Source organism: Triplophysa rosa, linkage group LG6 (genome assembly GCF_024868665.1).
Source record: "Triplophysa rosa linkage group LG6, Trosa_1v2, whole genome shotgun sequence".
Lineage (NCBI taxonomy): Eukaryota > Metazoa > Chordata > Actinopteri > Cypriniformes > Nemacheilidae > Triplophysa > Triplophysa rosa.
In genome coordinates this window covers 14,573,585-14,599,725 of record NC_079895.1, presented here as the reverse complement: position 1 = coordinate 14,599,725, position 26,141 = coordinate 14,573,585, and the positions used below count along the sequence as shown (strand labels likewise).

The window sequence follows — 26,141 nt, the reverse complement described above, 5'->3', positions numbered from 1 at the left end:
TAAACAAAACAGAACAAATATAACCAATTTATGAAGTTAAATATCTTTAGATTTAAGTAAATAAAACTGAAACTGGAAGTGTTTCTGTACCTGTGTTTACATCTTGCAAGGTGGTCTATACCAAGTGACTTAGTTGTTGCAAGAGTTGTTAACAGTAATTGCATTATCAAAATATTTTGGATTCATTATAGTTTTAAAGGGGAACAGTGAGTCAAAGCAAAGTTGTACTACATGTTTGTATTACAGATTCATTTTGATATTAAGAGTCCCAGTGAGACCACCAGCATTAGAGCATTTAAAGGACAAACCACTACTTGTTCTGGTCATTTCAGTGTAAATTTTATTTCACAATATCAGTCACATTTCAGTACTACAGTAAGGATCCTTTAAGATATTAATCACAAAGCAAAACTGGGAAACAAGTCTGTGTTCAGTGTTTAGTTGAGGATACTGAGAGGGTCTCTCCGATTGCAAAAGAAACGGTTAACTTGTCCAAAATTGAGATGACAGAAATATGCTCAGTTTAAGTCACTTGCCACTTGTGGTCTCATATTTGAGTTTTTATGTATATGAGAAGACATCATTCTCAAATTCTAAGAGCTTTTAATTCAAAGTTCATTATGTGTTATTTTCATAATGTGCAAAGTATCGCACACATAATAATCTTAATATTACGCTTATACTCAACTTTTACAGTATATGGCGTATTCAAAGAACATGCAATTCAGACATGATTTAGCCTCTTTGGAAATCCTTTAGACACATTCTTCTAACGGGGAATCCAACAGCTACACTTGTAATTTTGATTGAGATATTCAAAGCTTTAGCTTCTTTAAAATGTGGTTTTCCTGGTATTTTATGAACACATACCGCATACATATGTTTCACATACTACAGCTTGCACAAGTCACTCTTTACAAAAGATTTCATTCCACACAGCAAAAAAATAAGTCATTTCATGTGAAAAATCACGTGATTTTTATGACATAAATAAAAACGATTATACATGGTTCTTACAGTAATCAGATACCTATGAAACATAAGCTCAAGTACAATGTTATTGTAATTAAGCATTATTTTCATTGTATAAACAATCGGCATGTGTAATCGTCATTTTAACCTACATTATGACAAAACCTAAGTGCTTACATTATTGAGTCTGAGATGAATAGACTGTGACCAAAAGGGAATAGTAGCCACACGCTAAATGCCTATGCCAAATCCGGACCACTGATAATTGTGGTATAATTGCGGTAAAGGCACTTAAATATAAAAACAGTTCCTGCATGCTATGATAGAATATCATCAGGATCCATTTGTGTTTGGGATAAGACTTGAAACATAACGGTAGATTTTTTCACAGACAAAATATAACAATATATATGTGTAAACAAATATTTACATATAACATAACCAAGCAGATTCAGACTGGATTCTATGTACAAGACTGTTCCCATAACCATGTGTTCATGCACAAATACATACAACTGCACATGTCCAGATGTGTTTTTAATAACACAACATTTCCCCCATAAGATTATTCTGCCTATGACAGAAGTAGCACTATTCTGACCTGTCACCACTTAAGATATGTTTCTCAGGAAAACCAAGGAAATCTCGCTCTCTGCCAACACACGAGTCAGATTCATCTTTTTAGTTTGTGTTTGCAGACGCTACTGAGGAATTCTCATGATACTACTGGAGTCATGTCCCACAGCTGCATGAAAGCACACATAATACAATTTCAATTTAATTTCCAGTCACACTTTATCAAACAGTGCATTCACAAGTGTATGTGCATTGTGACTAACCTTGATGACTTTGTCCGTCCCAGAGGTAAGAAGCCAGCCCCTGGTTGGTTCATACTGCATATGAATGATGCTGTGCTTACTGTCGTGGAATGTTGCAGTCGGTGCCCGTCTATATGATGCAAAGAACGTTATGAGGGATTTTAAATTACGCATTTGGCAGACTTGCACTGTACTCCAAAGAAATTTGTGCATGTTTTTCTTGGGGATCAAATCCATTTAGACTACTGAATGCTTTGGAGACCACCAAAGATCACTTACTCCTCATCTGTAATTGAGTCGTGACAACTGTCACAAACCCGCACCTCAAATTCAAATCCCATGAGAGGAATAGTAGAACGCTTGGAGGAGCATTTTCCACACACGGCCTGTCCACACTTCCTACAGTGATGCTGGGAAAAATAAAATCATGTCACATTTTATAAAATCAAATATTGGTCTGAGAAAAGAAACAGTTTGAGGGACTACCTGCCGTAGCCCAATTTTCTTGCAGTCCCACATTTGTTTGAAATTCCAGAAGAACGGCTGTTCACACTTCTGGCATGAGTCACTGTCGAGCCACTCAGGAGTCTAAGACAGAGACGTGTGACATGTGAGTTTAGTAGGCTCCAAAAGTTTTATACCATGTTGAAAAACATTGATTCAAATCTTTTGTTTTCTTTTCCTGGAAAAAAATCTTGCCTCCATTTAGCCACACAATAAGTTCTTTAAACTTCTCAGCTTGAAAATCATGCGTATTCCCTTATATATTCATTTTTTAACTGTTCCTAAAATACATTTAAAAATACTGGTATTGTGTTGTCTAAACACAATTATGAACTTTTCTTTGCAGTATTCAAGGGGCCCTATTTTAACGATCTAAGCGCATGGTCTAAAGGCACAGCGCAGGTGCACTCAGGGCGTATCCGAATCCACCTTTGCTAGTTTAACGACGAGAAAAAGGTCGGCACGCCCGGGCGCATGGTCTAAATGGGTTGTCCCGATTGTCTTAATGAGTATGGGTGTTTTTTGGGGCGTAACGTGGAGTAAACCAATCAGAGTCTCATCTCTCATTCCCTTCATGCGGATTCGCTATTTACACGGCAGAATTTGCAAGAGCAAAGACTGGACACTTCTCCAGAGAGGAATCTGCCAGTTGACTAGCCCTGATCTACAGGACAAGCCAGATTTTTATCTTTATTTACACAATAATAATCTTTTACATTGTACTCCATTTATTTTTTATATTTGGCATTTTCGTGTGCTCCTGCCCTTCCCTCCGTGTAATAAGTAAAGTGAAAGCGCATTGTGGACCAGCACAGAGGCGCATTTTCTACTAACGCACTCTTTAAATAACAAAAAATATTGCGCCATTGACTTTAGACTAGGTTTGAGTTGGTCTATGGCGCAGTCTATTTTCAGTTCCTAAAAATAGCAACGTGCCATCAATGCGCCTGAAAACACCTCTCTTTTAGACCAACACGCCCATGGGCGTACAAATGAGCGCTTTGCACTTGCTATTTAAACAGCGCGGCGCAGGACGGGAAAATGAGAACTGCGTCGGGCTGAAACTAAAACACTTGACTTGCGCTGCGTTGCGCCGGTGTAATGCCGAGAAATGCACCCTTGCCAGATTATGCACCCCTCCCACAATGGTTAGGGTGAGGATTAGGTGTTAGGGGAGGGGTTAGGATTAGGTGTGGGGCGGGGTTAGAATTAGCCAATCGGACAGCGTGTTATTGAAGGAGGTGCATAATCTGGCAGGGGTGCATTTCTAGGCACAACACCGGGTGTAAAATAGGGCCCAAGATCTGCAAAAATTGCATCTTTTTTTGACTAGTGTGTCCAGTTTCAGTAAGCAAATAAATGCAAAAAAACATTTTTATTTTTGAATTTGGGAGAAATGTTGTCACTACTACACAAACCGAAACAAAAATGATTGTTTTACATAAACACATATACCTAGTAAATTCAGATAACCTAAAACATAAATTTCCCTCCTTACCTCCTGTCGTGTGACGTCCATGTTCCAGATAACTATTCCTCCATCTGAACCACAGGAAATGAGTTGACGTGTGTGAGGAGCGTAACACAAACCCTGCACTTTATCACTGTCACACACATACATACATTTAAGAATATTTAAAATAACAGATCACCCCTCATTATTTACACTATTCTGCCAGTTACTTTATTTATCTACTTTTGACAATAATTAAATTTAATAATTTGGGGGTGGTTTCCAGGACAGGACTATCTTAAACCAGGACTAGGCCTTAGTTAAATAAGGATATTTAAGTAGTTTTTAAAAACATACTTTACAAAAAAACATTACTGGTGTGCCTCTTGAGACAAAACAATCGCACTGACATACAGTAGTCAACATTTGAAGTGGATCAAAAAGGTTCATCAAAGTTGTCCTAAGACAAGAACAATACCTGTTCTTGTCTAGGACAACTTTGATGAACTTTTTTTGATCCACTTCAAATGTTGACTACTGTATTTTAAAATATGTCGGTGTAAATTGACACCTCTAACATTTAAATTAGTCTGGGACTAGGTTTAAACCCTGTCAGGAAACTGCCCCTTAATGTCTTACTTGTGCCCCTGCAGTTCAATAGCTGTGCCTTTGCGGCCCCCGATGTCCCACATGATGATTGAATGATCAGAACTTCCAGAAAATAAAACCCTTTGGACAGGATCCCAACACAGAGCAGTAACATTGCCTGTAAACACCCACATATACGCATGCGCGAACACACACACACACAGGCAACAAAGTATGTGCAAACAATAATAGGAAACATTTGCTTCTATCATACAACAGTGTTTGTTTGGACATGTTTTTTGTATCATGTGATCAAAAGATGAATTTGAATACTTTTCATATTTAAAGGGAAAAGTATGTTAGTGATGCTCTGGCACAGTAACGTGATAAGTCATTCAGGGCACCAGGAGGTATAATCAACTCAAGAATGACTGTTAGAAGTGATTCACTTGTTTATATTGACATATTTCTTTCCTTGCAAACCCAGTGTTTTGGCAAAATTGAAAACAATTTATAAACCCCCCTTTCGATGTTTGTCGCTGTTTTTCTCTCTTTAGTCTTAAAGGGATATTTCACTAGCAAAACAAGATTTCCCCATGTTTTACTCACCCTCAAGGCATCCTGACTGAATATGACTTTCTTCTTGAAGAATTATGCAGTCGAAGTTACAATACCACGTATCATTTTATGTCCAAGCATTATAATGGAAATGAATGGGCTTTGACCTTTTGAAGCTCCAAAAAGTGCATGTTCCAGTCGTCTCCTCTGCGCAGGAGCTTTCGTCACCGTCATTTGCCGGAAAAACAAGCCTCAGGTTCACACGCTGCAGAGGGATAACGGAATATGGATATTTCTCTTAAACAGTGCATCGATTCGCTTCAGAAGACCGGTAAGACCACATAGCCATGTCGAGCAGTTCTTTGATCAATGGATGCACTTTTTGGAGCTTCAAAAAGTCGATGCCCATTCACTCCCATTCTACCGTTTGGAAGTAAAATGATACATGGTATTATAACTACGACGGCATTATTCTTCAAGAAGAAAGTCATATTCAGTTAGGATGCCTTGAGGGTGAGTAAAACATGGGGAAATGTTGTTTTGTCTGTGAAATATCCCTTTAAAGATTTTTTTATTTTCTTTTAGTATGAATGAGTATGTTAACCTTAAGGATATCTATAAACTAGTGTGTTCCAAAACATTGCCAAAGTTTTTCAGTCCAGGTAACACATAGAAAGAGTAAACATTGTTAATTTACGTATACAGTACTACAGACATTGTAACAATACAAAGTGAATTGAAAATCTGCAAAGTAACACTTTAAATTTAAATATTAGGTTATGTTCATAATTCTGTCTCTTGCACTTGGATTTACACAATCTAATATCAGATATGTTGGCCTTTAATGATGGCCAAATTAAGCTATTTGAAGCTAAGAGGCTTTCTATACAAATGTATTCCTCATTCCTCAAAGCTTTCTGCATGATTCACTGAAAGTGATTGTTGTTTTTTTATGTATGTTTTAAAGCTTCAGGGCTGAGTCTCATCCATATTGGCCAGCTATAATAAATTGTTGGTGGAAGATTGATCATGACTTGGCTGATCATGACTGTGTGTTTGTGTGAAGTGAGCACCTGTGTGTCCTTTAAAGGTTGTGACCAGACTGCAACTATCCTGGTCAAGTTTTAGGATTGTCACTTGTCCAGAATGATCTCCAACGAAGGCGTGTCTGGTCTCCATATCAAACCTTACACATAGATTGTCAAGGAACCCACAGTGTAAAATGTCTGATCATGTCTGATTTGAGGTGAATTTCTGAGGTATTTTAAGGATAAAGCAGGTCACCCCGTGAATGTGGTGTATGAAAGGATACTGTAGTCCAGACACCCATGCTGTGGTCCTGTATGTGCCCAGCTGCTGCCCACTTTCTGAGCAATGCCATGTAAAGCTCTTGTCCTGCCCTGTGCTTAGAACCCATTCCATCTCTAACACAAACAACACCACAGTCACGCTACCCTGATGTGCTATAAAAGAAAAAGACATTGCACAAAATGGGTCACTTTATTATATTTAAAAACAAAGACAATTATCACATATGGCCATTCTCACCCCAAAATAAAAATTATGTCATCATTTACTAACCCTCTTGTCATTTCAAACGTGTGTGACTTTCTTTCGCAGAACACAAAAGAAGATATTACCCAGAAGCGGTACCCATTCACTTCTACTGTACAGACACAAAACCAATGCAAGTCAATGAGTAACGCCATTTTTTGGATACCAACATTCTATAAAATCTATTCTTTTGTGTTCTGCGGAAAAGAACAAGATGGTCAGTAAATGATTACATTTTTGGATGAACTAACCCTTTAAATACCTAAATAACTGAAACTCATACAAACATGACAAAAGGACAGTAAAAAAAATAATAATCAATTAAATCAACAAATTAAATTAAATCAACAAAAAAGAACTCAAAAACCACAAAACTATTACTTTGTATTAACTGTAAATCTATATCAACTGTATTGTTTTCATTTGTTAGAAGCATAAGTCATACATTGTAAAGAAGGTTAGCAAGATTACTTTGGCTTTACTTTGCATTCATGTCATTCTTGGCCATAATCTACTATAATTGAGCAGAATGTTATGAGTAAATACTGAATAAATACGTCCTAACCACAGTAGTGTACACGGATTTCAAAAGAGCAAGTGTCTAATCTTCGGTATTAGCTATAGCCTAATACTTAAAAAAAAGTATAATACTTTAAAAAATATATACAATATAATGCAATTTTTTGAGAGCCTGCTGCATTCACATGTACACATGACACGGTTGGTCGAAAAAAAAACTAATTTGCCTGACAACAGATTGGTGACTTACCCTGGTATGTTCGTTCAGGAGTCATCTTATTGTAGTCTTCAGACAGCACAAACTCCTGGGGAAAGAAGAAAACAAGCATCTTAGACCCTGCTAGTGCCATAGACGACTACATAAACACCAGGTTTGTGTGTAAAATTATAACAGCAGTTCTGCTTTTTTGTGTTTGATTGTAAAGTTTAGTCAACATACCAACACAACGCCATTTTCCATTCCAACAGAGATCCTCCTTGTCTCTGGGTTAAAGGACATACAAGAACATGGAGCTACAACACAAAAATGAAAGAAAAAAGCTTTACTTATGAGTATCCAAAAGAACTATGAACACAAACACATGCCCTACCAGGAAACAGCTAGCGGATTAGTCACAGTCTGCAATAGTTAACCAGCTAGCAAGCAAAAATGAAATCACTACTAGGAAATTAAACTGATGAATGTGGGATACTGTAAACACATGTAGGAGTTCATGCCCAAACAGGTTTCATTTAGCTTTTCAACTTTAATAGTAAAAGTCCTGAAGTTCTTCTGTTTACATGAGCCTAATGGTTGAAGGAGAACTCATTTTGTTGTCCAGGAATCAGAGGGATTTGGGATAGTGGACTCACCAGGCATTGTGTGATAGACACTGGGCCAGTACTGACCGCTGTCCCTTTTCAGCCACACACGTATTGTTCTAAAAAAAACCACAAAAGACTACTTTTGGCTATACTGTAGCATTTACATTTAAATAATATTACAACGTAAGACCCCAGATTGAATTCAGTTGCACAGTAATTACATAGCCCTAAAGAAACAATGGGCTTTGATAAAACACATTTAAAAGTCTGTGTAAATTGTACGGAAAATCATGTGTGTAAACTTTTGCAACCAATTCAATGGGATAATTCGTGTAAGAATTATACATTTATAAATGATAATGCAAATTAACACATTTATTCTCAAGTCTCGTGAATAAGGCTCAACTAGGGCAAGGTTGTATTTGCATGTGTAACTAAGAAGGTCACCCAAAATGTAAATTCTGTCATCATCCCATGTTATTTAATATGGGGGCTATTTTGAGAAATGTCTCAGTGGTTGTGTGTACAATACAATTGGCACCAATGTTGTTTGGTTAACATCGTTCTTTAAAATATATTTTCTGTTCTGCAGAAAAATATGTTCTTTAGCTAAAATATCAACGGGCCGCCTTTAACACCTAACGTTTGCAGAATATATAAAAGCATGCATACAAAATGGTAAGCGGTTACTTGTGTCCGTTTTCCTGCCTGGTTAGTGAAGGTGAACGGAGATGCGCTTGTAAAGTCAATCACGCATACTCTGTGAAGCGATACATATTTCAGTTTTAATCCGCTTGCAGACACGATGTCCTGATAGATACATGAAGACTGCACTGCTGTGTATTATACATTAAATGGAAGTGGGAGGAGATAGGACGCGTTGTTGCGCAATGAGTAGGTGAACCGCAGGCAAATGCTCAGTCGGGGTAACTTACTCAGCAGTGTTCGCATATCTAATGCTCTTCTTTATTCTTAGCCTCCAAATTAGATCATTGAATATATTTGGACATTTACCAGTGCTGCAAACATCGGTTACTAAACCAAAAAATAAGCAATTAAATATAGTTTTATTGCGAAACAACGCCTATTGCATTATTCAACGTTGTGTTACATGTTACAAGTAACGTTATTCATATTAAACGCCATGTATTCGTATTTCAGGAACGCGACTGCTGTATTTAAGATGTTCTGTAACATAACGTTACATTTTGTAAAAAAATCTGAATCTGATTTTGGGCAATCATAGTGCACTGACCTGTCCTGAGATACACTGATAATCCCGTCCTCTTTGGGGATTATCACAGCCGTGTTCACCACATCTTGAAAGCCCTCGATTTTACTTAGCAGGACGGGTTTTCGTGTCTGCGGAAGGGGATGAATCTCTGCCGCCATAGCGCTGTCGTTTCTAAATCCTCTCTCGGCAGCATAACACGCTGAACAGGTCTGTCGATTATTTAACCTGCAACACGGTGAGCTGCGACGGTCAAGGATGCTGCTGGTCAGCTGATTACCTCTCACAAGCTTTACAGTTACAGTGAGTAGCAACCGCTATAGCATGTTCCATAGACACAGTCGCGTGTTGTCATGACCCCCTCTATGTATTCAGACGATCCGATTTATCACGGAGTCAACGATGTTTGCGTTTTCGACGTGCAGTTTTGACTCTATTGAATACCATTTGTGTAGAACCGGAAGATGAACGTCATTTATTGTTTTCAATTTCTTAGAATGTAATAACATTCTACACGGTTCATTTAACCTAAACTGCTACTGTACAATTGCAAGAAGTGCAGGATTTATTGGACTTAAACAGTTTAATTTATTCTTTCATGAAGAACATACAAATATTAACTCTTTTTTTATATTTTTTATATTAATACTTAAGCTAAAACATAATAAAAAACACGGTGTGGAAATTGTTGTATTTATAGTTCAGCCTTATCATGTGCAGTTTTACACTAAAGTTAGTATGTCGTTTATTTTAGTGACTTTGATACAGAGTTTATACACATCATATAAAAGTATTCACTAAATGTTTAAAATGGGAGATATTAATATAAATCCATTACTTGTTGTAAAAAATAACATTTAAGATATTTTGTCATTTAGCAACCTATCATTGCATGTTTAAGTAAACTTATTGTTTACCTTTTTGAGAATAATTTGAATGTCCTTCTCTATCGATGCAAATGTATGTTTGCTATGAACTGCACGACATTTAGACTATTTCACCTGTCAATTGGCATAAGTATATACTCCTCTGTATTTTCAACCTTTCCTGGACGTTTTGTCTCAAGAACTCTCGACCGATTTTTTCGGGCCATTCGAATACGATTTAACAACAAGTGAGTCTGAAAAGAAAACATGTCACTACAATGTAATTCTTGTACGCTTTTCCACACCCTTCACAGCCTTTCGACACGAATCACACGATCCGTTTTATAGGTTTCATATGCGCATGCCCCTCTTTGGAATATGCTAATTGGTCATTTTCAGCTGCCAATCAGATGAGGCGTTTTTGACACTGTACACGGGTAGCGCTTGTGGGGCGGAGTCAAGCGCCGGGCGGAGAATAAAACCACCGCAGCCCGCGAGCAGATCTCACTGTGAGGAGAATCATGGACGTAAACTAAACAGAAAGTTACCATGATAAAAGTTAGGCATTTCTTTCAAATTGCAGCAACAACACCCGTTTCCATTGTAAATCAACAACCAGTTCCCACGGGGTCTGAGATTTGCTCAAGTTTACAAGGCATCGCTGATTAAACACTTAGTAGTTACACTCTGACAGAAAGAATGCGCGAGACAGTTAGCATTAGCCGGCTAGCAGCGTGCTGACAGCAGCGACAGGAGGCGAACAAAAGATTTCTCTGCAGTAGTCCGCTTGCACTAACATTCGTTCCATGTAGCAGGGGCGATTATCAACACAATGCCCGTGTTACTTTTTCTCATAGACACGTCCGCCTCCATGAACCAGCGCTCCCATCTGGGCACTAGCTATCTGGACATAGCGAAGGGCGCAGTTGAGACTTTCCTGAAGGTAAATAAACACGCATCACCGCGTTCTTTCACTTTCTTGAAAACTTACTAAACCAAACGTTTCCGTTCACTTTTCTCCACAGCTAAGGAGCAGAGATCCGGCCAGCAGAGGAGACCGATACATGTTAGTGAGTTTCGACGAAGCGCCCGCTGGAATTAAGGTAAGTTACTGTTTTTTTCCAAAACCGTTTTATTACACTCCAGGTACTTTCATCTCTCGGTTGGTCTTTTTTCTTGAAAACCACGACAGCTAAAATTGTGGTGTGAAAGTATTCTGTCCAGCATTTATTTGTGTGTTTAAACATGGCCGACATTTTGTCCAGTGTGGCAGCAGAGAGCTCTTTTCTCTATGTTGAGTAAAGATGTGAGGGGACCAACCTAACATAGTTTTGCCCCATAGAAAGATGAATAGCCATCTTTAAAACTGCCTGTTCTCTACAGTACAGCCTCTTCAGCGTGAGACCCTTTCAGCAAAATCCTAGGATCAAAATATCTGTAGTATATAGTAGGTGTTTTTATATTTAAAGAGTGAACTCATCATTGGTTCTGTTTTGCGTCTTGACATTTCAGGCTGGATGGAAGGACGGTCATGCCACTTTTATGATGGAGCTGAGAAACCTTCAAGCAGTTGGATTGACAACGATTGGCCAGTCTTTAAGGACCGCCTTTGACTTGCTCAATCTCAATAGATTAGTTTCGGGGATAGACAACTATGGACAGGTATGTTCTGGACCAGAGACTGGTATAAAGTCTGTGGTCTGACCCCCTTGAGCCCACCCCCACATCTCACAGTTATACAAGCACCCTTTAGGCTCACACTGTACCAACACAATCCCAAAACCCCCTGGTGACACAGTGCTAATTATTAAAAAGCATTTAACATGCAAATAAGCGCAAGTGCAATACTAGATCGTTTTGGTGTTTAATAGGACCATCATATATTGTATTGAAGTTTGTGTGCGGTATACAAGTTGCAAACATTAATTGTTTTCTAGATTTTCTTTTTTAAGGAATGCTCCAGTGTTTCACCATATTGAATTATCAGACACATAGACTTAAGTGTCAGATCGTGTAGATTTGATGAAAGTTAAGGAGGCTGTATGTGACAAAATATTAAACTAAAATTTGAAAATTTTCTCAGAGGAAGCATTTATTACAATGAAAGCCAACTAGCTTTTTACATAAATGGGTGATTTCCATGGCATTGTTATGTGGATGCAAAGGGTTTAGCTAGTTGGTTTCTTAGGTGTTCTTGCTGCCTGGTGGTTTCAGGCCCGGGTCTGAAAGTGTAATACAAAATATTAAAAATATTATATGCTCTCTCGTTTGTAAGTAATTTTGGATCAAACTTGCTAAATAAATACATGAAAATGCTCAGTATAACCTATTACCAGTTGTTCCAAGCTGTGCTTAAGTTTGGGAACACACTTGAATTCATTTTTTAAGAACGTAATTTTAATATATCTCTTTGAAGAATCCCAGTTACCAGAAACCTAGAGTTTGAGGGTCCTTTTGTTCTCTTTTGTTTGCTTGACCCATATTTGTTTAGTTACTAATACAGGTTATTTATTAATATGTTTTGGTTATATGGTATGATTTGGGGGAATTATGTAGTTTGTCTCTGTGTTTCTCATTTTTATGAGTGAGAATTTAACATGACTTGACCCAAGAAAAAGGTCACTTTCCTTTTGGCAGCTTGTGATGAATTTAGACACAGATTGTCAGTTCTATCATTGTGAATGGTCTTTCTTAATATAGGGCATGTGATGGTTTCTAAAATCATTTTCTGGCCTCGAAGTCAGTGGTTCTCAAACGTTTTCGTTGTAAGGCCCCCTTTGTGTAGAATGCATTGTTTTGCGGCCCCCCAAACAAAGACTTATAATCTCAAACTTAGAATTTTAATTAAATCAAAAACGCATTCAGTTATACAATGCTGGAACATCAATTCTTTTGGTTGGTTGTCTTATTTTTCTGATGTTTGATTGCATAAAATGATTAAATTGATGACAAATTTCTATATTTCATAAAATGCCACAAAATCTGTGTTCCCCTGGATCCATCTTAGGGCCCGTAGTTTGAGAACCACTGCTCTAAGTAGTAGGTTGTCATCCATAAAGTCTGCATGCTGCGGAAGATTCGATTAGGTGTAATTACAGAAAAAAACTCCTTTGAATTATTACATCTTAATGTATCTGTATGTGATGTATATTATGTTTGTGTAATGAAGTCAGTGTTGCTATGGAAAACATATATTAATGTGGCATCTCTTCTTTTGCAGGGTAGAAACCCATTTTTCTTGGAGCCTGCTATCATTGTGGCCATAACTGATGGCAGCAAGCTAACCAGCAGTTCTGGAGTACAAGATGAGGTGGGTTGTGGCTCATCATGAGCTTCTCTTGAGAGCTTCTTTTAGGAACAGCTTTCCTGTCTTGTCATCAGTTTCCTATTTTGTCTTGTTTTCCCCAAGCTGTTTTTTTTCCCAATTTTCGGATATAATGTACTGTTCTTCCTTGGAATGTTTCATTTATATTCTGATGACTTGGAGATCTATAATGAGCAGTAGGATCACTGTTTGCTACAAGATTTTGTTATTGTAGCACTTTACACTTATGTGTTGAGATGTGCAGTGCATTTATTCATCCTTTCTCTGCTCCAGTTACATTTACCCTTGACAACACCGTTACCAGGCAGTGAGCTGACCAAAGAGCCATTCCGGTGGGACCAGCGACTCTTCTCTTTAGTTCTCCGCATTCCAGGCCATGCCTCACCTGACCCAGAACCAATGGGTGGAGTTCCACTTGACTCCTCCCCTATTACACCCATGTGTGAAGTCACAGGAGGTGTGTGTGTTTATTCACTTTATGTACCTGTGTTGATGGCTTTTACTGCTGCAATAAATGTTTTGAAATTCTGATTGGAGTGCTGCCCAACTAATCAAATGTTTTTGTCATGTGGTTGGATAGGAAGTCTAATTCAAAACATAAATAGAGAGACCTGCCTTGGCAAAGTTGCATTTAATAATACATTATATTTGACATTTTGATCCACCTTTAGAAGAGAGAAGCGATATATTTTTGGTTGGTAAATATGCTGGGTGCTAAATCATAGCAATACAAAGCATCAAAGCTGTGCAATTTCACAGACTGGCTTTATGTAATACTTAATACTTCTTGTTGCTTATTAATTTTATGACTTCAGATGTGTGGTATTGTAGTAACTGACCAGAATCCAGTTTGTTAGGTGTGGCATGCAGAGACAAATCTGTAAGCATGTTTAAACGTTTGTAATATACTCAAAATGAAAAGGCAACAGTGCATGCAGCTGACAGTGATTGTTACATATGTTCTGTCAGGTGGTATTTAAGTGATGTGAAATGGTGTTTGAATAGTGAATTGAAGAGGAATTGCGGATTTGTGGTAGGCAGATTGTGCTGGACTCAGGTCTTCTGACTAGTGTGTGTAATAGAGACAAACTGAACAAAAACATAAAGGGAGGAAGCTAGTCTGTGCTCTCATTCTGATCAAATACTAAACACAATAGGGCAGATACTGTGTAGTGTGTGTGTGCGTGTGCGTGTGCGTACGTACTTATGTGAATAGTTGTGGCCTGACAATGAGAAAGCAGAGACGACCATTTAAACCAGCGGTTGAAATCGAGTTACTGTTTCCTGTCATCTTCATATGTGTATAGCTCTGAATAGAACGTCTGCTTGTCTCGTGGGCATTTTCTAAAAGACTTCAACAAATACTTATTTCCACTGTGTCTGTACAGGCCGGTCATACAGTGTGTTTTCCCAGCGAATGCTAAACCAGTGCCTGGAGTCTATAGTGCAGAAGATCCAAAGTGGTGTGGTCATCAATTTTGAGAAGACTGGACCTGACCCCTCACCTACTGAAGGTGAGGACTGCACAATAATAACTTGTAGCAATGTACAACTTATTTGTCAAAAAGCGGTTCAGTAAAATGAAAATAATACATAATGGCATATTCTGGCAGGGCCTAACTGTATATGTGAACATGAGGTATAAACTGACTTTGCATGGCCCTCTATACAAAGCTCAATTTGATTAAGATGTGGACAGAATTTATTTAATTTTTGCGTTTGCCTTAACCATGAGCAAGATGGGTTGGGTTGGATTGGTGGGTAGGTATTAGGGCTGTCACGATGATTAAATAATCGTCTCATCGCGATTGTTTAACCTCATCTCGGTGGGTTCAGATCATCGCAATTATTGCACATCTCTATAGAAGACACTAGGGGAGCTGTAGTGTATCTGTATATTGCATATTTTATTGAATATATTGTAACTAAAGCATGGTACTTGTAAAATGTACCACCACAACACAATCACTTTTTAAAAAAACTAAAGCATATACCATAAAAATAACCTGCAGTACAATTTAATATTATTTCAGTGTGAAAACCAGTGTACCAAAATCTCATTAACATAGAAGTAAACTTTTATTGTAGTTTTGCAAGTGATAAAAAACAGACTAGAAGCTTTTCTATGACTGATAGCATTAATGGTGGCTTCAATTCACTCCTGATCAATTTGCTTAATTTACAAGTATTTGGCGGTTGTATTATTGACAGGTAAAAGCCTAAACCTCAAGTATGATGACCCAATTTTTTCCAATGTATTTCCAAGAAAAAGAACATAGTCTTTATATTCAGAACAATATGGTCGTTTCAAAGCTGAATAAAAAATGTATGAGAATTAAAAGTCAAAGCTCTAATACAGACAATTAATCATAATAATCGCAATGATTTATTAGACAATTAATCGTCAGCCAAATTTCATAATTGTGACAGCCCTAGTAGGTATTTCATAAGACCTGTGTGGGAGATTGTGTAATTGCAGTAAAACATCTTTAGAATATGTACTATATGCATTATCCAATACACAGATAATGCATAAATGTAGTTATTTATAAGGTTCTAACTGACATTTTGGTCAAACTTGAGTTATTCACATATTCTTGTTCTGTGACAACTTATTTACTTTATGCCATGTTTGTTTTTTTAAATGTGTGCATTTTGGGACTTTTTTTAGAAAACAAAAAGGTTCTATCTACAAAATCAAATTTTAATTTGGTGCAATAAGGCAGTGTTTCCCAAATCTGGTCCTCGGGGCACACCTTCCAGAATGTTTTAGATCTCTCCCTATATAAAACACCTGATTCAACTCATCACTCAGGTGTTTCATATAGGGAGAGATCTAAAACAATCTGGAAGGTGTGCCCTGAGGACCAGGGTTGGGAAACACTGCTATAAGTTCTATCTGCAAGAGCCAATCAGCACTTTGAATGCACACAAGAGGACCAATCAGGATCAGCTTTCTTTGTCATGTGACCGGACTTCTCAGTGACGGGAATATCTGAGGAAACAGTGCAACACAAAACAATGTTTAAAAGAAACCTCAAGGTTGACTGTTTTGTCACAACCGGCTCAGAAGTAGTGACAATAAAGGGAAAATACGCAAACGAACCCATAATAAGAATTTATTATAAATGAATTAATACAACGTAACAGAACATAAACAAAACAATAAGAACAAAACAAGTTGTCCAGCAGGGAAGGGGCCAAGGATCGGGCTTCACACGACTAAATGCAGTCTTCAATTATATCGGCAACAGGTGCACCTCATCAAGCAGGTTGGCACCAGGAGAATCACCTGAAACGCACACATACGACCTGCAGGGGTCGTAACACCCTCCCCCATAAGAAAGGACCTAAATAACGGAAAAAAGAATACAAAAAAAAACTTCATCATACCCCGCAGCTCTCTACAATTAGGTCCTTCACAATCACGACCCTAAGGAAGCAAATTTTAAAAACAGAATATAAAGAGCATGGCGATAATCAGCAGAAGAAGAAAAAAACAAGACATTAAGGTAGAGCGGCTCTAGATAAAGCATCGGCCATTATTTTATCAGATCCTTTAATGTGGCGTATGTCCAAAGCATAGGACTGCAAGAACAGACACCACCGAGTAAGATGCTGGTTCGGGCTTCTTAAAGAATGCAAGTACGTAAGCGGGTTATGATCAGAATAAACTATCAATGGAACTACTTCCCCACCCACATAAACTTCAAAATGTTGGAGCACCCAAATCAGAGCCAAAGTCTCCTTCTCAATGACGGAGTAATTCAGTTGATAGGAGGAGAGTTTCCTAGAGAAATAACTAACAGGTCGGTCAATCCCCTCATCATCGGCCTGCAATAGCACTGCTCCGGCACCCACATTACTAGTAGCATCCACACATAACTTGAAAGGTTTATCAAACTGTGGAGGTACTAGGACTGGAGCAGATGTTAGAAGACACTTAATCTCATCAAAAGCTCGTTGACAAGCTGATGTCCATACAAATGACACTTTAGCCTTAAGCAAATCCGTTAATGGAGCCACTACAGTTGAAAAATTTGCACAAAAGTTACGGTAATAACCGACTAACCGCATCAGTTCTTTCTTAGTGGTTGGGCATGGAAAAAAGTCAATGGCCTCCACTTTGGCACGCACCGGACGCACACAGCCTTGACCCACCACCTTACCCAAATAGGTGACAGTTGCCCTGGCAAACTCACACTTTGCCAGGTTCACAGTCAAATTAGCCTCCTTCAGGCGGTTAAACAAGGCAGCAATGCGTGTTAAATGTTGTTCCCAAGAATCACCATTGAGCTTGAAATGGTGACCCTTCTAAAGGGAAAAGAATAAGCACCTGATCACCAGGACTAAATTGCTGTCGTTGTGTTCTACGGTCAAAAAGAGATTTCATTTTTCTCTGAGTTGCAAACAATTTTTCACCAGCCCATTTCCCCACCTCATACAACCTACGACGAAAATCATTCACATAGTTAATCAAATTTTTTGGAGGTTGAAGCTCATCACAGGAATCGCCAATGGGCTCCGCACCGTATGCCCCAAAACTAAATCATTCGGGCTAAACCCAGTGCTTTCTTGGCAAACCTCTCAGGCTGCCAACACCAACCATGGTATCCCCTCCTCCCAGTCACTATCCATCTCTATACAATACACACGTAACAGAGATTTAAGAGTTTGATGGAAACGCTCCAAGACTCCTTGACTCTCTGCGTGATAAGCACTTGACTTATTATGCCTAACCCGCAACAGTCGCAACACTTGGGAAAACAAGTGAGAAGTAAAATTGGAGCCTCGGTCACTCTGCAAAACCTAAGGAATACCAAAGACTGAAATAAACTGTGTTAGAGCTTTCACAACTGATCTCGCCGTAATTGTGCGGAGGAGATAAGCGGCCGGATAGCGGGTTGATGCACACATCACTGTTAACAAATATGTGCTTCCCGATTTTGATCGGGGCAAAGGACCAACACAATCAATAACTAAATTTTCAAATGGGGAACTAATGGCTGGGATCGGATACAAGGGAGCAGGTTTAATCTTCTGATTCGGTTTGCCAGCAATTTGACAAACATGACAAGTCCTAATATATTCACCAACATCTCTCTTCAATTTTGGCCAAAAGTAATGATGAAGAATACGATCATAGGTTTTCCTTACACCCCAAAGACCAGCGATATCCCCATGAGCTTCCTGCAGAACCAAAGAGCGAAACTTAAGAGGGACCACTACCTGGTAAACTGGATCACCAGCAAAGTTGGTCCCATGAGTGATCCATTTTCTCATTAATAACCCATCCTGCAAAAAAATAACCATTAGAAACATCTCTGATTTGGTCAGAAGGAAGAACAAGGTCAAATAATTCACTAAGACTAGAATCATCTTTTTGACCTGCCACCATCTCAGACCGAGAGAGAGAAAGAGACTGGAGCCCAGCAAGATCCGGCTTCACGGACACTTCAGAATCATCAGACCCAAATGCAGAAGGGGATTGATTATCACTCATAGCTCGAGTCACAGCACAGGCTGGATATACATCACAAGGCCTCGGAGCCTCTTCACTTGGTTTCCCTGGAAAAACTGGAACAGAAGAAACCACAAGAGATGAAAAACGGTCACCCCACACCTTGCCACCTGCCAAATTATTGCCCAAAATGACATCAATTCCCTCAATGGGCAGCGAGGGCCGCACTCCAACCACCACTTCTCCCTCCACCAGGTCAGAAGACAACACAATTTTATGTAGAGGCACAGACATTGTATTCATGCCAATTCCCCTGATAAGAACACTAGTCCCTGTATCACTCTCAGAGGAAAAAGGTAAAACAGAATGTAACACAAACGATTCTGAAGCCCCAGTATCTCTTAATATTTTTACAGGTACTCTTTCCCCATCTAACAAAGACACATACCCATTGGTAATAAATGGAGCATACTCAGAGTCACCCTTGTTCACTATCTTACAGGCAGCAATAGGTTCACAAGTCAAATCAATGATATTATTAGGCACAGTTGTAACAGAAAACACAGACTTTACCCTCACATTAGATCGGGCCTCACAAGACTAAATGCAGTCTTCAATTATATCGGCAACAGGTGCACCTCATCAAGCAGGTTGGCACCAGGAGAATCACCTGAAACGCACACATACGACCTGCAGGGGTCGTAACAATCTATACTCTTGTCAACAAGAGCAGCTCAAACCACGGCATTTTTTGTTTTGTTTTAGGTTTTGTTTTAGATTTATAGACACAAGTTAGCCAGCAGCGCTAGCTTCCTAATACCCGTGTTTACGTAGACTCTCATAATGCAGTTAATGCCAAATAGTCAACAACGTCAAGAGTGATTACAACAATAAACATTGTTTTTTCAGCCATACTCGTATCTAAAAAGTAATTTGATCTGTCCCACCTTCTGTGGATAAAACATCAATACATCCATTAGCATGGCCTTTTGTGTTTAACTTGAACAAGAAAAAGCATCCTAAAATATTAAATAAGTGTCATAAAAACCTTGTAAATGTACCTTTTTTTTACACATTATACACTAATTTCATGTTTTAACAAAAGTTATAAGTAAATTGTTTGTGTTGCTTGAAAATGTATTGCTTTAATGAATGTTTTGCAGATAGAACCTTATAATTCTAAACCGAAAGTGATTTTTCAGAATCGGAAGGTTCTATCTGCGTTTGACCTGTTCCAAAAAAAACCCATTTACAAATTTCAGAAAATGTTGATATTGTACTGTACATTTGGAATACATTAAGGGTCTCTGTCTTTTTCATGTATGAAAGAGATTTGTTCCTCATATCATTTTTGCTATATGAAATGCAAAAACTTTAAAGCTCAATATCTCAAAACTACTCCGTCTGCAGATAGAACCTTATAATTCCAAGGCGACGATTGTATGATTATGGTCATTTTACAAAGGCTTAGAAAACCGATATGACTTCAAGTGAAGACATCTTTTTTTCTTTCTAGATGGTCCAGCAGAAATAAAATATGGACCCCAGCCATGGCACAGTTGTCATAAGCTCATCTATGTCAGACCCAACCCTAAAACGGGTGTTCCTGTGGGTCATTGGCCTCTCCCAGAATCCTTCTGGCCTGACCAGAACTCTCCGACTTTGGTAAGAGAAAACTGTGTGTCTTGTCCTGTATGCTCTACCATCTGTACAGTGTTGCTTTTATTTTTCAATAGACTAGAAGCTCGAAATGTTTTTTACCAGTGTCATGTGAGAAATGCAATATACCATCTTGACCGTGTTTGACTGTGTGACTCCCTGCAGCCTCCACGTGCAGCTCACCCGCAGGTCAAGTTCACATGTGTTGATTCAGAGCCCATGGTGGTGGACAAAGTTCCCTTTGACAAGTACGAACTGGAGCCTTCACCGCTTACACAGTACATACTAGAGAGGAAATCACCGCACACCTGCTGGCAGGTAACACTCATATCGAAAGTTCCCTCTGTGTGGCATACTCTTGTATTGCTATTACTACTGCTGTGGCTGAATGTTAATTGCTGTAATATTCTTGCTCAGGTTTTCATGTGTAACAGTGCCAAGTATGGGGAACTGGGGCAGCCGTTTGGCTATCTGAAGGCCAGCACAACTCTCACCTGCGTCAACTTGTTTGTTATGCCCTATAACTACCCTGTTGTACTACCTTTGCTTGGTAAGTTCAACTTCCGTTTGAATTAAATGATTAATATACAGAATTGCAACTCAGTTTAAGTACTCTGTTCAGACCAGAACTAGCCACCAGTTTTTATTTGTATGTCTGTTGATATAAATGACCATTTGGATAAAACTTTTGCTTTTCTGCATTTCTAGATGACTTAATTACTGTGCATAAGTTCAAGCCTCCAGCAAAATGGCGGCAGTCTTTTGAAAACTATCTCAAGACAATGCCTCCATACTACATCACTGTAAGTAATGGAATCACTTATCATTCATGCACATGTTTATCATATGGTGGGTACTTAAGTTTCCATTTCAATTCCCCTTCCTGTTCCTGCCAGGCCCTGCGGAAAGCACTAAGAATGATGGGAGCTCCAAACCTGCTGGCTGACAACATGGAGTATGGCCTCAGCTACAGTGTTGTGTCCTACCTTAAAAAACTCAGTCAGCAGGTATCTACCAACCATACAGTCTGCGTGTAACATCTGTTGTTAAAAGTGGTTCAAGTTGAACTGGATCCGTTTGTGTATTACAGACGAAGGGGGAGGCGGACAGAGTTTGCGCGTCAGTGGGGAAAAAGCCGCCACTGGAGGTCGGGATTAAACTTAGATGCAGAAGCTCCGCCCTCTCTCTGGCACATAGGAAGGACTTTACACAGCTGCTGCACAGCATCATGGGAGATGGACCAGCTCTGCCAGTGGAGGCAAATACAAAGGAGTTTGCTGGGTTTCAGCTAGCTCCTCTGAATAGAGTAAGTCCACGGCATGCAAACAGTATACTCGGTTGCTCCTAAATGCTGCACACTGTGTGGATGTTTTGTACTGTTGTACTGTATTCAAGACCAGAAAAAAACGCAGAGGGCACGTACAAAAGCTCAGTTGGATGAAGTTGAATTCTTATTTGTACAAGAGCAGATAATAAAAACGTGGGTTTTCCTAAATATTAAAATTGTTGCTTACTGTTCGTCCATAGAAAGCACCATAAAAATATTTCTTATCAATTTTCATTCTATCTCTCACTGTCTTTCCAATAGGCATTAAAGCCACAAGGATTACGGAACCCATATGATATCCCAAGAGCTCATCTGCTGGACCAGCTGAGCCGCATGAGGCGTAACCTTCTGCACACCAGTGTCTGCATTCTAAAAGGGCAAGATCAAGGTAACACTCAGAGGTCCATGAATGGATATTGATCTTTGAGCAGTTTCCTGAGTCTCAGGGCAAATAAATCAATTGTACTTAACCTAGGATTCAAAAGAACTGTCATCAGATTGCTTTAAAAATAAACTTGTGATAATGAGTATTTACATAAACTATTGTGCATAAAAAAATGATCAACTTTGTGTTTAGACCAACTTCACAGTGTGCCCATAGCTCAGATGGGCAACTATCAGGACTACCTGAAGCATTGCCCCTCACCTCTGAGAGAGGCAGACCCTGATCAGCCCAAACGTGTGCACACCTTTGGTAACCCATTCAAACTGGACAAAAAGGTATGAAGTTGATACTCTTGATTGCAAATGCTCTAGCTGTCAGATTGAACCAATAAAGAGTTGATGTTCCGACATGAATCATTTATAAATTGCTCCTTTTTTCTCTGTGTCAGGCCATGATGGTGGATGAAGCGGATGAATTTGTTACTGGCACACAAGGCAAAGGCAAACGGCCCGGAGAGCTCAGCAGTCCTGCTGGAGGAGGGGCACCCAAACGCAGACGCTGTATGTCCCCTCTCCTTCGGCCGGGTCGGGCATACACACCACCAAAAACACCACCTAGAGGTAACATTTTTTTACATGAGGTGCTGGATACACTGACGCGCATATATTTCAGTAAGTTCCACTACTTAAATGTTTATTTGCTTTTTAATCCATCACAGCTCCAGATAACGATCAAACAGCTGTGGGGAATCACGTTGCCAATGACCTCGAGCCAAATCGCAATTCAGACCAGGAGCCGAGCCCTGTGCCAGAGTCTGAGCCGCTCGAGCAGAGCAACCACTTTCAGCCAGATGAGGTTGAGAGCCAGCAGGAGGATGTGCAGGAGAATGGTCAGTCCAGCGAGGGCGAGATGTCTTTGGGCAGCGAGGGTGAAGAGGACACCCCACGGCGTTACCCTTCCCCCTGCCAACTGAAGAAGATCAGAAATCAAGAGAGCCAAGAGCTGAATTCTGAACTTCGAGTGCTTATCACCAAGGAGATCAGGAAACCTGGGAGACGTACGTCACGAAGTAACAGCATGCATGTGCACACACTTTTCAGTCATCTCTGCTCCTGTTATTGTGAATCAGGAAGAGAGGGGTGGCAGTATGGGAATAGAGGGTATGCATTGGTGTCACTTTACCATGGGACACACTCCCCTGGGTGTCAAAACACCAAGCAAAATGGTTGAGGAGAATAGGAGAAACAATGAAACCCGGACTAAAACATGCAATTATTTGCTGAAATTACAAGCAGCTGGACTCGACGGTGATCCTTACGACTTACGAAGGAATCAGGTGTTCCTGGACACTGAAATGTTGCGTGGAATTGCGTTTCCTGATATTGTAAGCAGTCATTTTGCTGAGTGTTTTGCCACCCACGGGGGCGTGCTCACGTGCTGTTCACGTGGTAAAGTGACGACACGTCCATATGCTCTATAGATGACCACCCACAAACATTTTGTCTTGGGCCTTGTAAAACCTGGCCTGTCAAGATTTGCTAAAAGTGAATTGATTAAATAGTATTACAGCTGGTTTCCATTTGTAGGTTTTTTGCTATATTTAAATGAATATTACAGATTTTCCCCATGGTTTTACGGTTACTGATTGGTTTACCATTAAGGAAAAGAAAAAGGTTGAATGATTACCACTATACACATATAATCCCTGTTTTGCTTTGTTAATGCAGGTTATGAGAAAATCTTCTACCTCCTAAAGCAAATCCAGGGCAGTTTGGAAACACGGCTGATCTTCCTGCAGAATATAATCAAGGAGGCTGCCAGGTACTTATTTTTTGAGAATAATATTGTGTGGGTTTTAACTAGATTTAAGTCTGTTTTCATAAAATCTGATATGCAAGGCCAAGTGTCTATGCATAGTGCTGCTTTAAGTTATTCTATAATGCAGCACACACTATTTATTCCCTTTATGTTCCTCTGCCATTCAGCAATCTCATACTCGTTGCATAGACGACGCTCTCTAATTTGAGATCATTTGGGATTTGCATATATTTTTGTCTTGGCATGGTTGTTAAATGTACTCCCTTTTCCAGAAACAGAATTGCTAAAGAATGCATTTATAGATTGTGGTGTGTTTAATGTGAGTGTGAATGAAGCTTTTTTGCTTTTGTATGTGCAGATTCAAGAAGCGGGTCTTGATTGAGCAGCTGGAGAACTTCTTAGAAGAGATTCACTTAAGAGCCAACAGCATAAATCATCTGGATGGATTCTGAGCACTCCATCTTCCCTACTTGAATTACTCGCGCACAGATCTGCACTATTTATGTAACGTTATTTGGGACTTGTGCGCGTCTTCAGTATTTCGGTATTGAAGCTGGTTTTATTGAGGAATTCATGCATTATGGCTAAAACTCAGGGCTGGGTGAAATAAGACATTTTGCTTTAAAAGACACACACACACACACACACAAACCGCTGTTCGTTGTTGTTGTCATTTTCTCTTCTAATTGTGCCAAAGATGAATGGATAAGTACCATCAGATTCATCATTAGCTAAGTTGCCCATTGCACCCTTCCTTATGACTTTTGATACATTGAATTGGTCTTTAATATAAATGTGCATTTCTACCAGCTTGGTAGAGAATAATGCCGCCCTGCTTACTGCTGCATTCAGTCTCAAACCAGACAAATGATTGAAATAGTTCTTGAGCCTGATCTCTCTAATAAAAGGACTAAATCAGCAATATTCTACACCAATAAAAGCAAATTATCAGGCATTTTTAAGTGAAAGGTTTAAGTTGTTTTGATGGTCTTCAGTTTATTTGGACTTGCACATATATAGGCATTGTTATTTGAAAGTCATTCATCTCAGGAATGCTGTCATTTCGGGAGATTTAGCAGGTGGCAGCAGAGGGAAGTTTTGTTTTCCTAATACGTTTGAACAATTTGTCACTCACTTTTTAAAAATCCATCCATCACCGCACATGTTGCTTCAGACTTGAAAAAATATTTTCTGAACTGTCCATTGAGCAATTGTTTTTCGTCTCGTTTGTTAACAAAATTAAGAACTTTTCACATATCTGAAATTTGAGGTCTCTGCTGCAAATTGCAAATGACTTCTGAGGTGTCTCTAAAAACTGTTCAGAATTCAGAAAATTAATGTGGTTTTTACATAAGCTACAATAATAGTAGGAAGGGTATTTCAAAAGCATTGATATACAGTATAAAGTGAGATAAATAATAAGCAACCCTCCCAAATATGGGATTATTTTCAAACATCCAGGATAGTTTAAAGCCACTTGTTCCTTTACATGGGAGGCAGTTGCTGCTAATGTAATTCTACATTACTGCCAAATATTCAATTCCCCCATAGTACATTTGTGTTTTTTTCTGTGTGTCTTACCCTCCTAACCCTGCACCCTAATGTAGGGACCAAACCCGTTTTATTGAGAGAAGTAAATCAGTGGCTTATTTAAACTATTTTTAATATTCTGTATATATGTACATGGAGACATTGAAAATATTATTTAAGAGAATGTTTTGGTGGAAAACCTCTTTTTTGTATGTATTTGAATAAAATATATTTTACACTGTGAATAGTCATGTAAATAAAATACATTTTTCTGTCATTAAGTTCTCTGTGGTCATTGTCTATAAGCTTATGTTTAAGATGTTGTATGATTTAAATGCATTGTTTTCTCCACAGATAAAATCTGGTTCTGGGGAGAAGAGTTAAAATGATTAATCAGTGTATTTGTTCTTTTTACCTTTAGGCTTTGTGTGATAACTTATTGTTTATTGTTCAGGGATGAGCAGTTTCAAAGGGACAATATTTCCAACATTTTTGAAGGCTTCTGATAAGTAAATCTTATTTTTACCATTGAATTGAATGGAATTGTTGTAGATGAACAATTACAGGAACAAACATGGAATTCTCATTTGAGAAATAAAGTAACAAATCATGGGGGTGCACTTGATATTTTGAATATCTATTTTACTAGGATTTTTTGGGGCTGGAAGGATCTGAGATCTCAACTGATGGTAACTAAGCATTTCCATAAACAATGAGGAAATGTATTAAGGGCAAAAATATGACAGCAGACACTTAGAAGTGCAAAATC

General features: G+C 38.9%; 2 protein-coding genes across 3 annotated transcripts; one reads left to right on the top strand and one right to left on the bottom strand.

Annotated features, from left to right (window-relative positions):
- Window positions 1-323: 323 nt before the first annotated feature.
- wdfy2 (WD repeat and FYVE domain containing 2) lies at window positions 324-9,175 on the bottom strand. Its single transcript, XM_057335779.1, has 12 exons — window positions 9,026-9,175; window positions 7,819-7,886; window positions 7,406-7,479; window positions 7,217-7,271; window positions 6,206-6,356; window positions 5,967-6,079; window positions 4,387-4,513; window positions 3,793-3,898; window positions 2,277-2,378; window positions 2,070-2,200; window positions 1,812-1,920; window positions 324-1,717 (listed from the first exon to the last, which is right to left on the bottom strand). Exons 1-12 carry the CDS (start codon window positions 9,160-9,162, stop codon window positions 1,688-1,690), a joined length of 1,203 nt encoding a protein of 400 aa, XP_057191762.1. The 5' UTR covers window positions 9,163-9,175; the 3' UTR covers window positions 324-1,687.
- On the top strand, window positions 9,175-25,653 carry ints6 (integrator complex subunit 6). Of its 2 annotated transcripts, XM_057335777.1 has the most exons (19): window positions 9,175-9,304; window positions 10,725-10,810; window positions 10,893-10,970; window positions 11,380-11,529; window positions 13,088-13,177; window positions 13,466-13,649; window positions 14,581-14,706; window positions 20,170-20,318; window positions 20,478-20,630; window positions 20,730-20,862; window positions 21,021-21,115; window positions 21,209-21,319; window positions 21,403-21,618; window positions 21,901-22,027; window positions 22,217-22,359; window positions 22,473-22,644; window positions 22,743-23,081; window positions 23,752-23,845; window positions 24,201-25,653. In XM_057335777.1, exons 2-19 carry the CDS (start codon window positions 10,739-10,741, stop codon window positions 24,292-24,294), a joined length of 2,526 nt encoding a protein of 841 aa, XP_057191760.1. In that variant the 5' UTR covers window positions 9,175-9,304; window positions 10,725-10,738; the 3' UTR covers window positions 24,295-25,653. The 2 variants fall into 2 exon arrangements, with proteins under 2 accessions (XP_057191760.1, XP_057191759.1); XM_057335776.1 differs by lacking the exon at window positions 9,175-9,304 and having other exon boundaries at window positions 9,696-10,810.
- Window positions 25,654-26,141: the final 488 nt, after the last annotated feature.

Coding starts and splice junctions, on each gene's coding strand:
- wdfy2 (XM_057335779.1), bottom strand. CDS start 9,162: ATGGCGGCAGAGATTCATCCCCTTCCGCAGACACGAAAACCCGTCCTG. Junction 2,379..3,792: donor TGGACGTCACACGACAGGAG/GTAAGGAGGGAA, acceptor TCTCTGTCTTAG/ACTCCTGAGTGGCTCGACAG. Junction 2,201..2,276: donor AGAAAATTGGGCTACGGCAG/GTAGTCCCTCAA, acceptor TATTTTTCCCAG/CATCACTGTAGGAAGTGTGG.
- ints6 (XM_057335776.1), top strand. CDS start 10,700: ATGCCCGTGTTACTTTTTCTCATAGACACGTCCGCCTCCATGAACCAG. Junction 13,178..13,465: donor GTTCTGGAGTACAAGATGAG/GTGGGTTGTGGC, acceptor TCTCTGCTCCAG/TTACATTTACCCTTGACAAC. Junction 21,116..21,208: donor TGCCTCCATACTACATCACT/GTAAGTAATGGA, acceptor TGTTCCTGCCAG/GCCCTGCGGAAAGCACTAAG.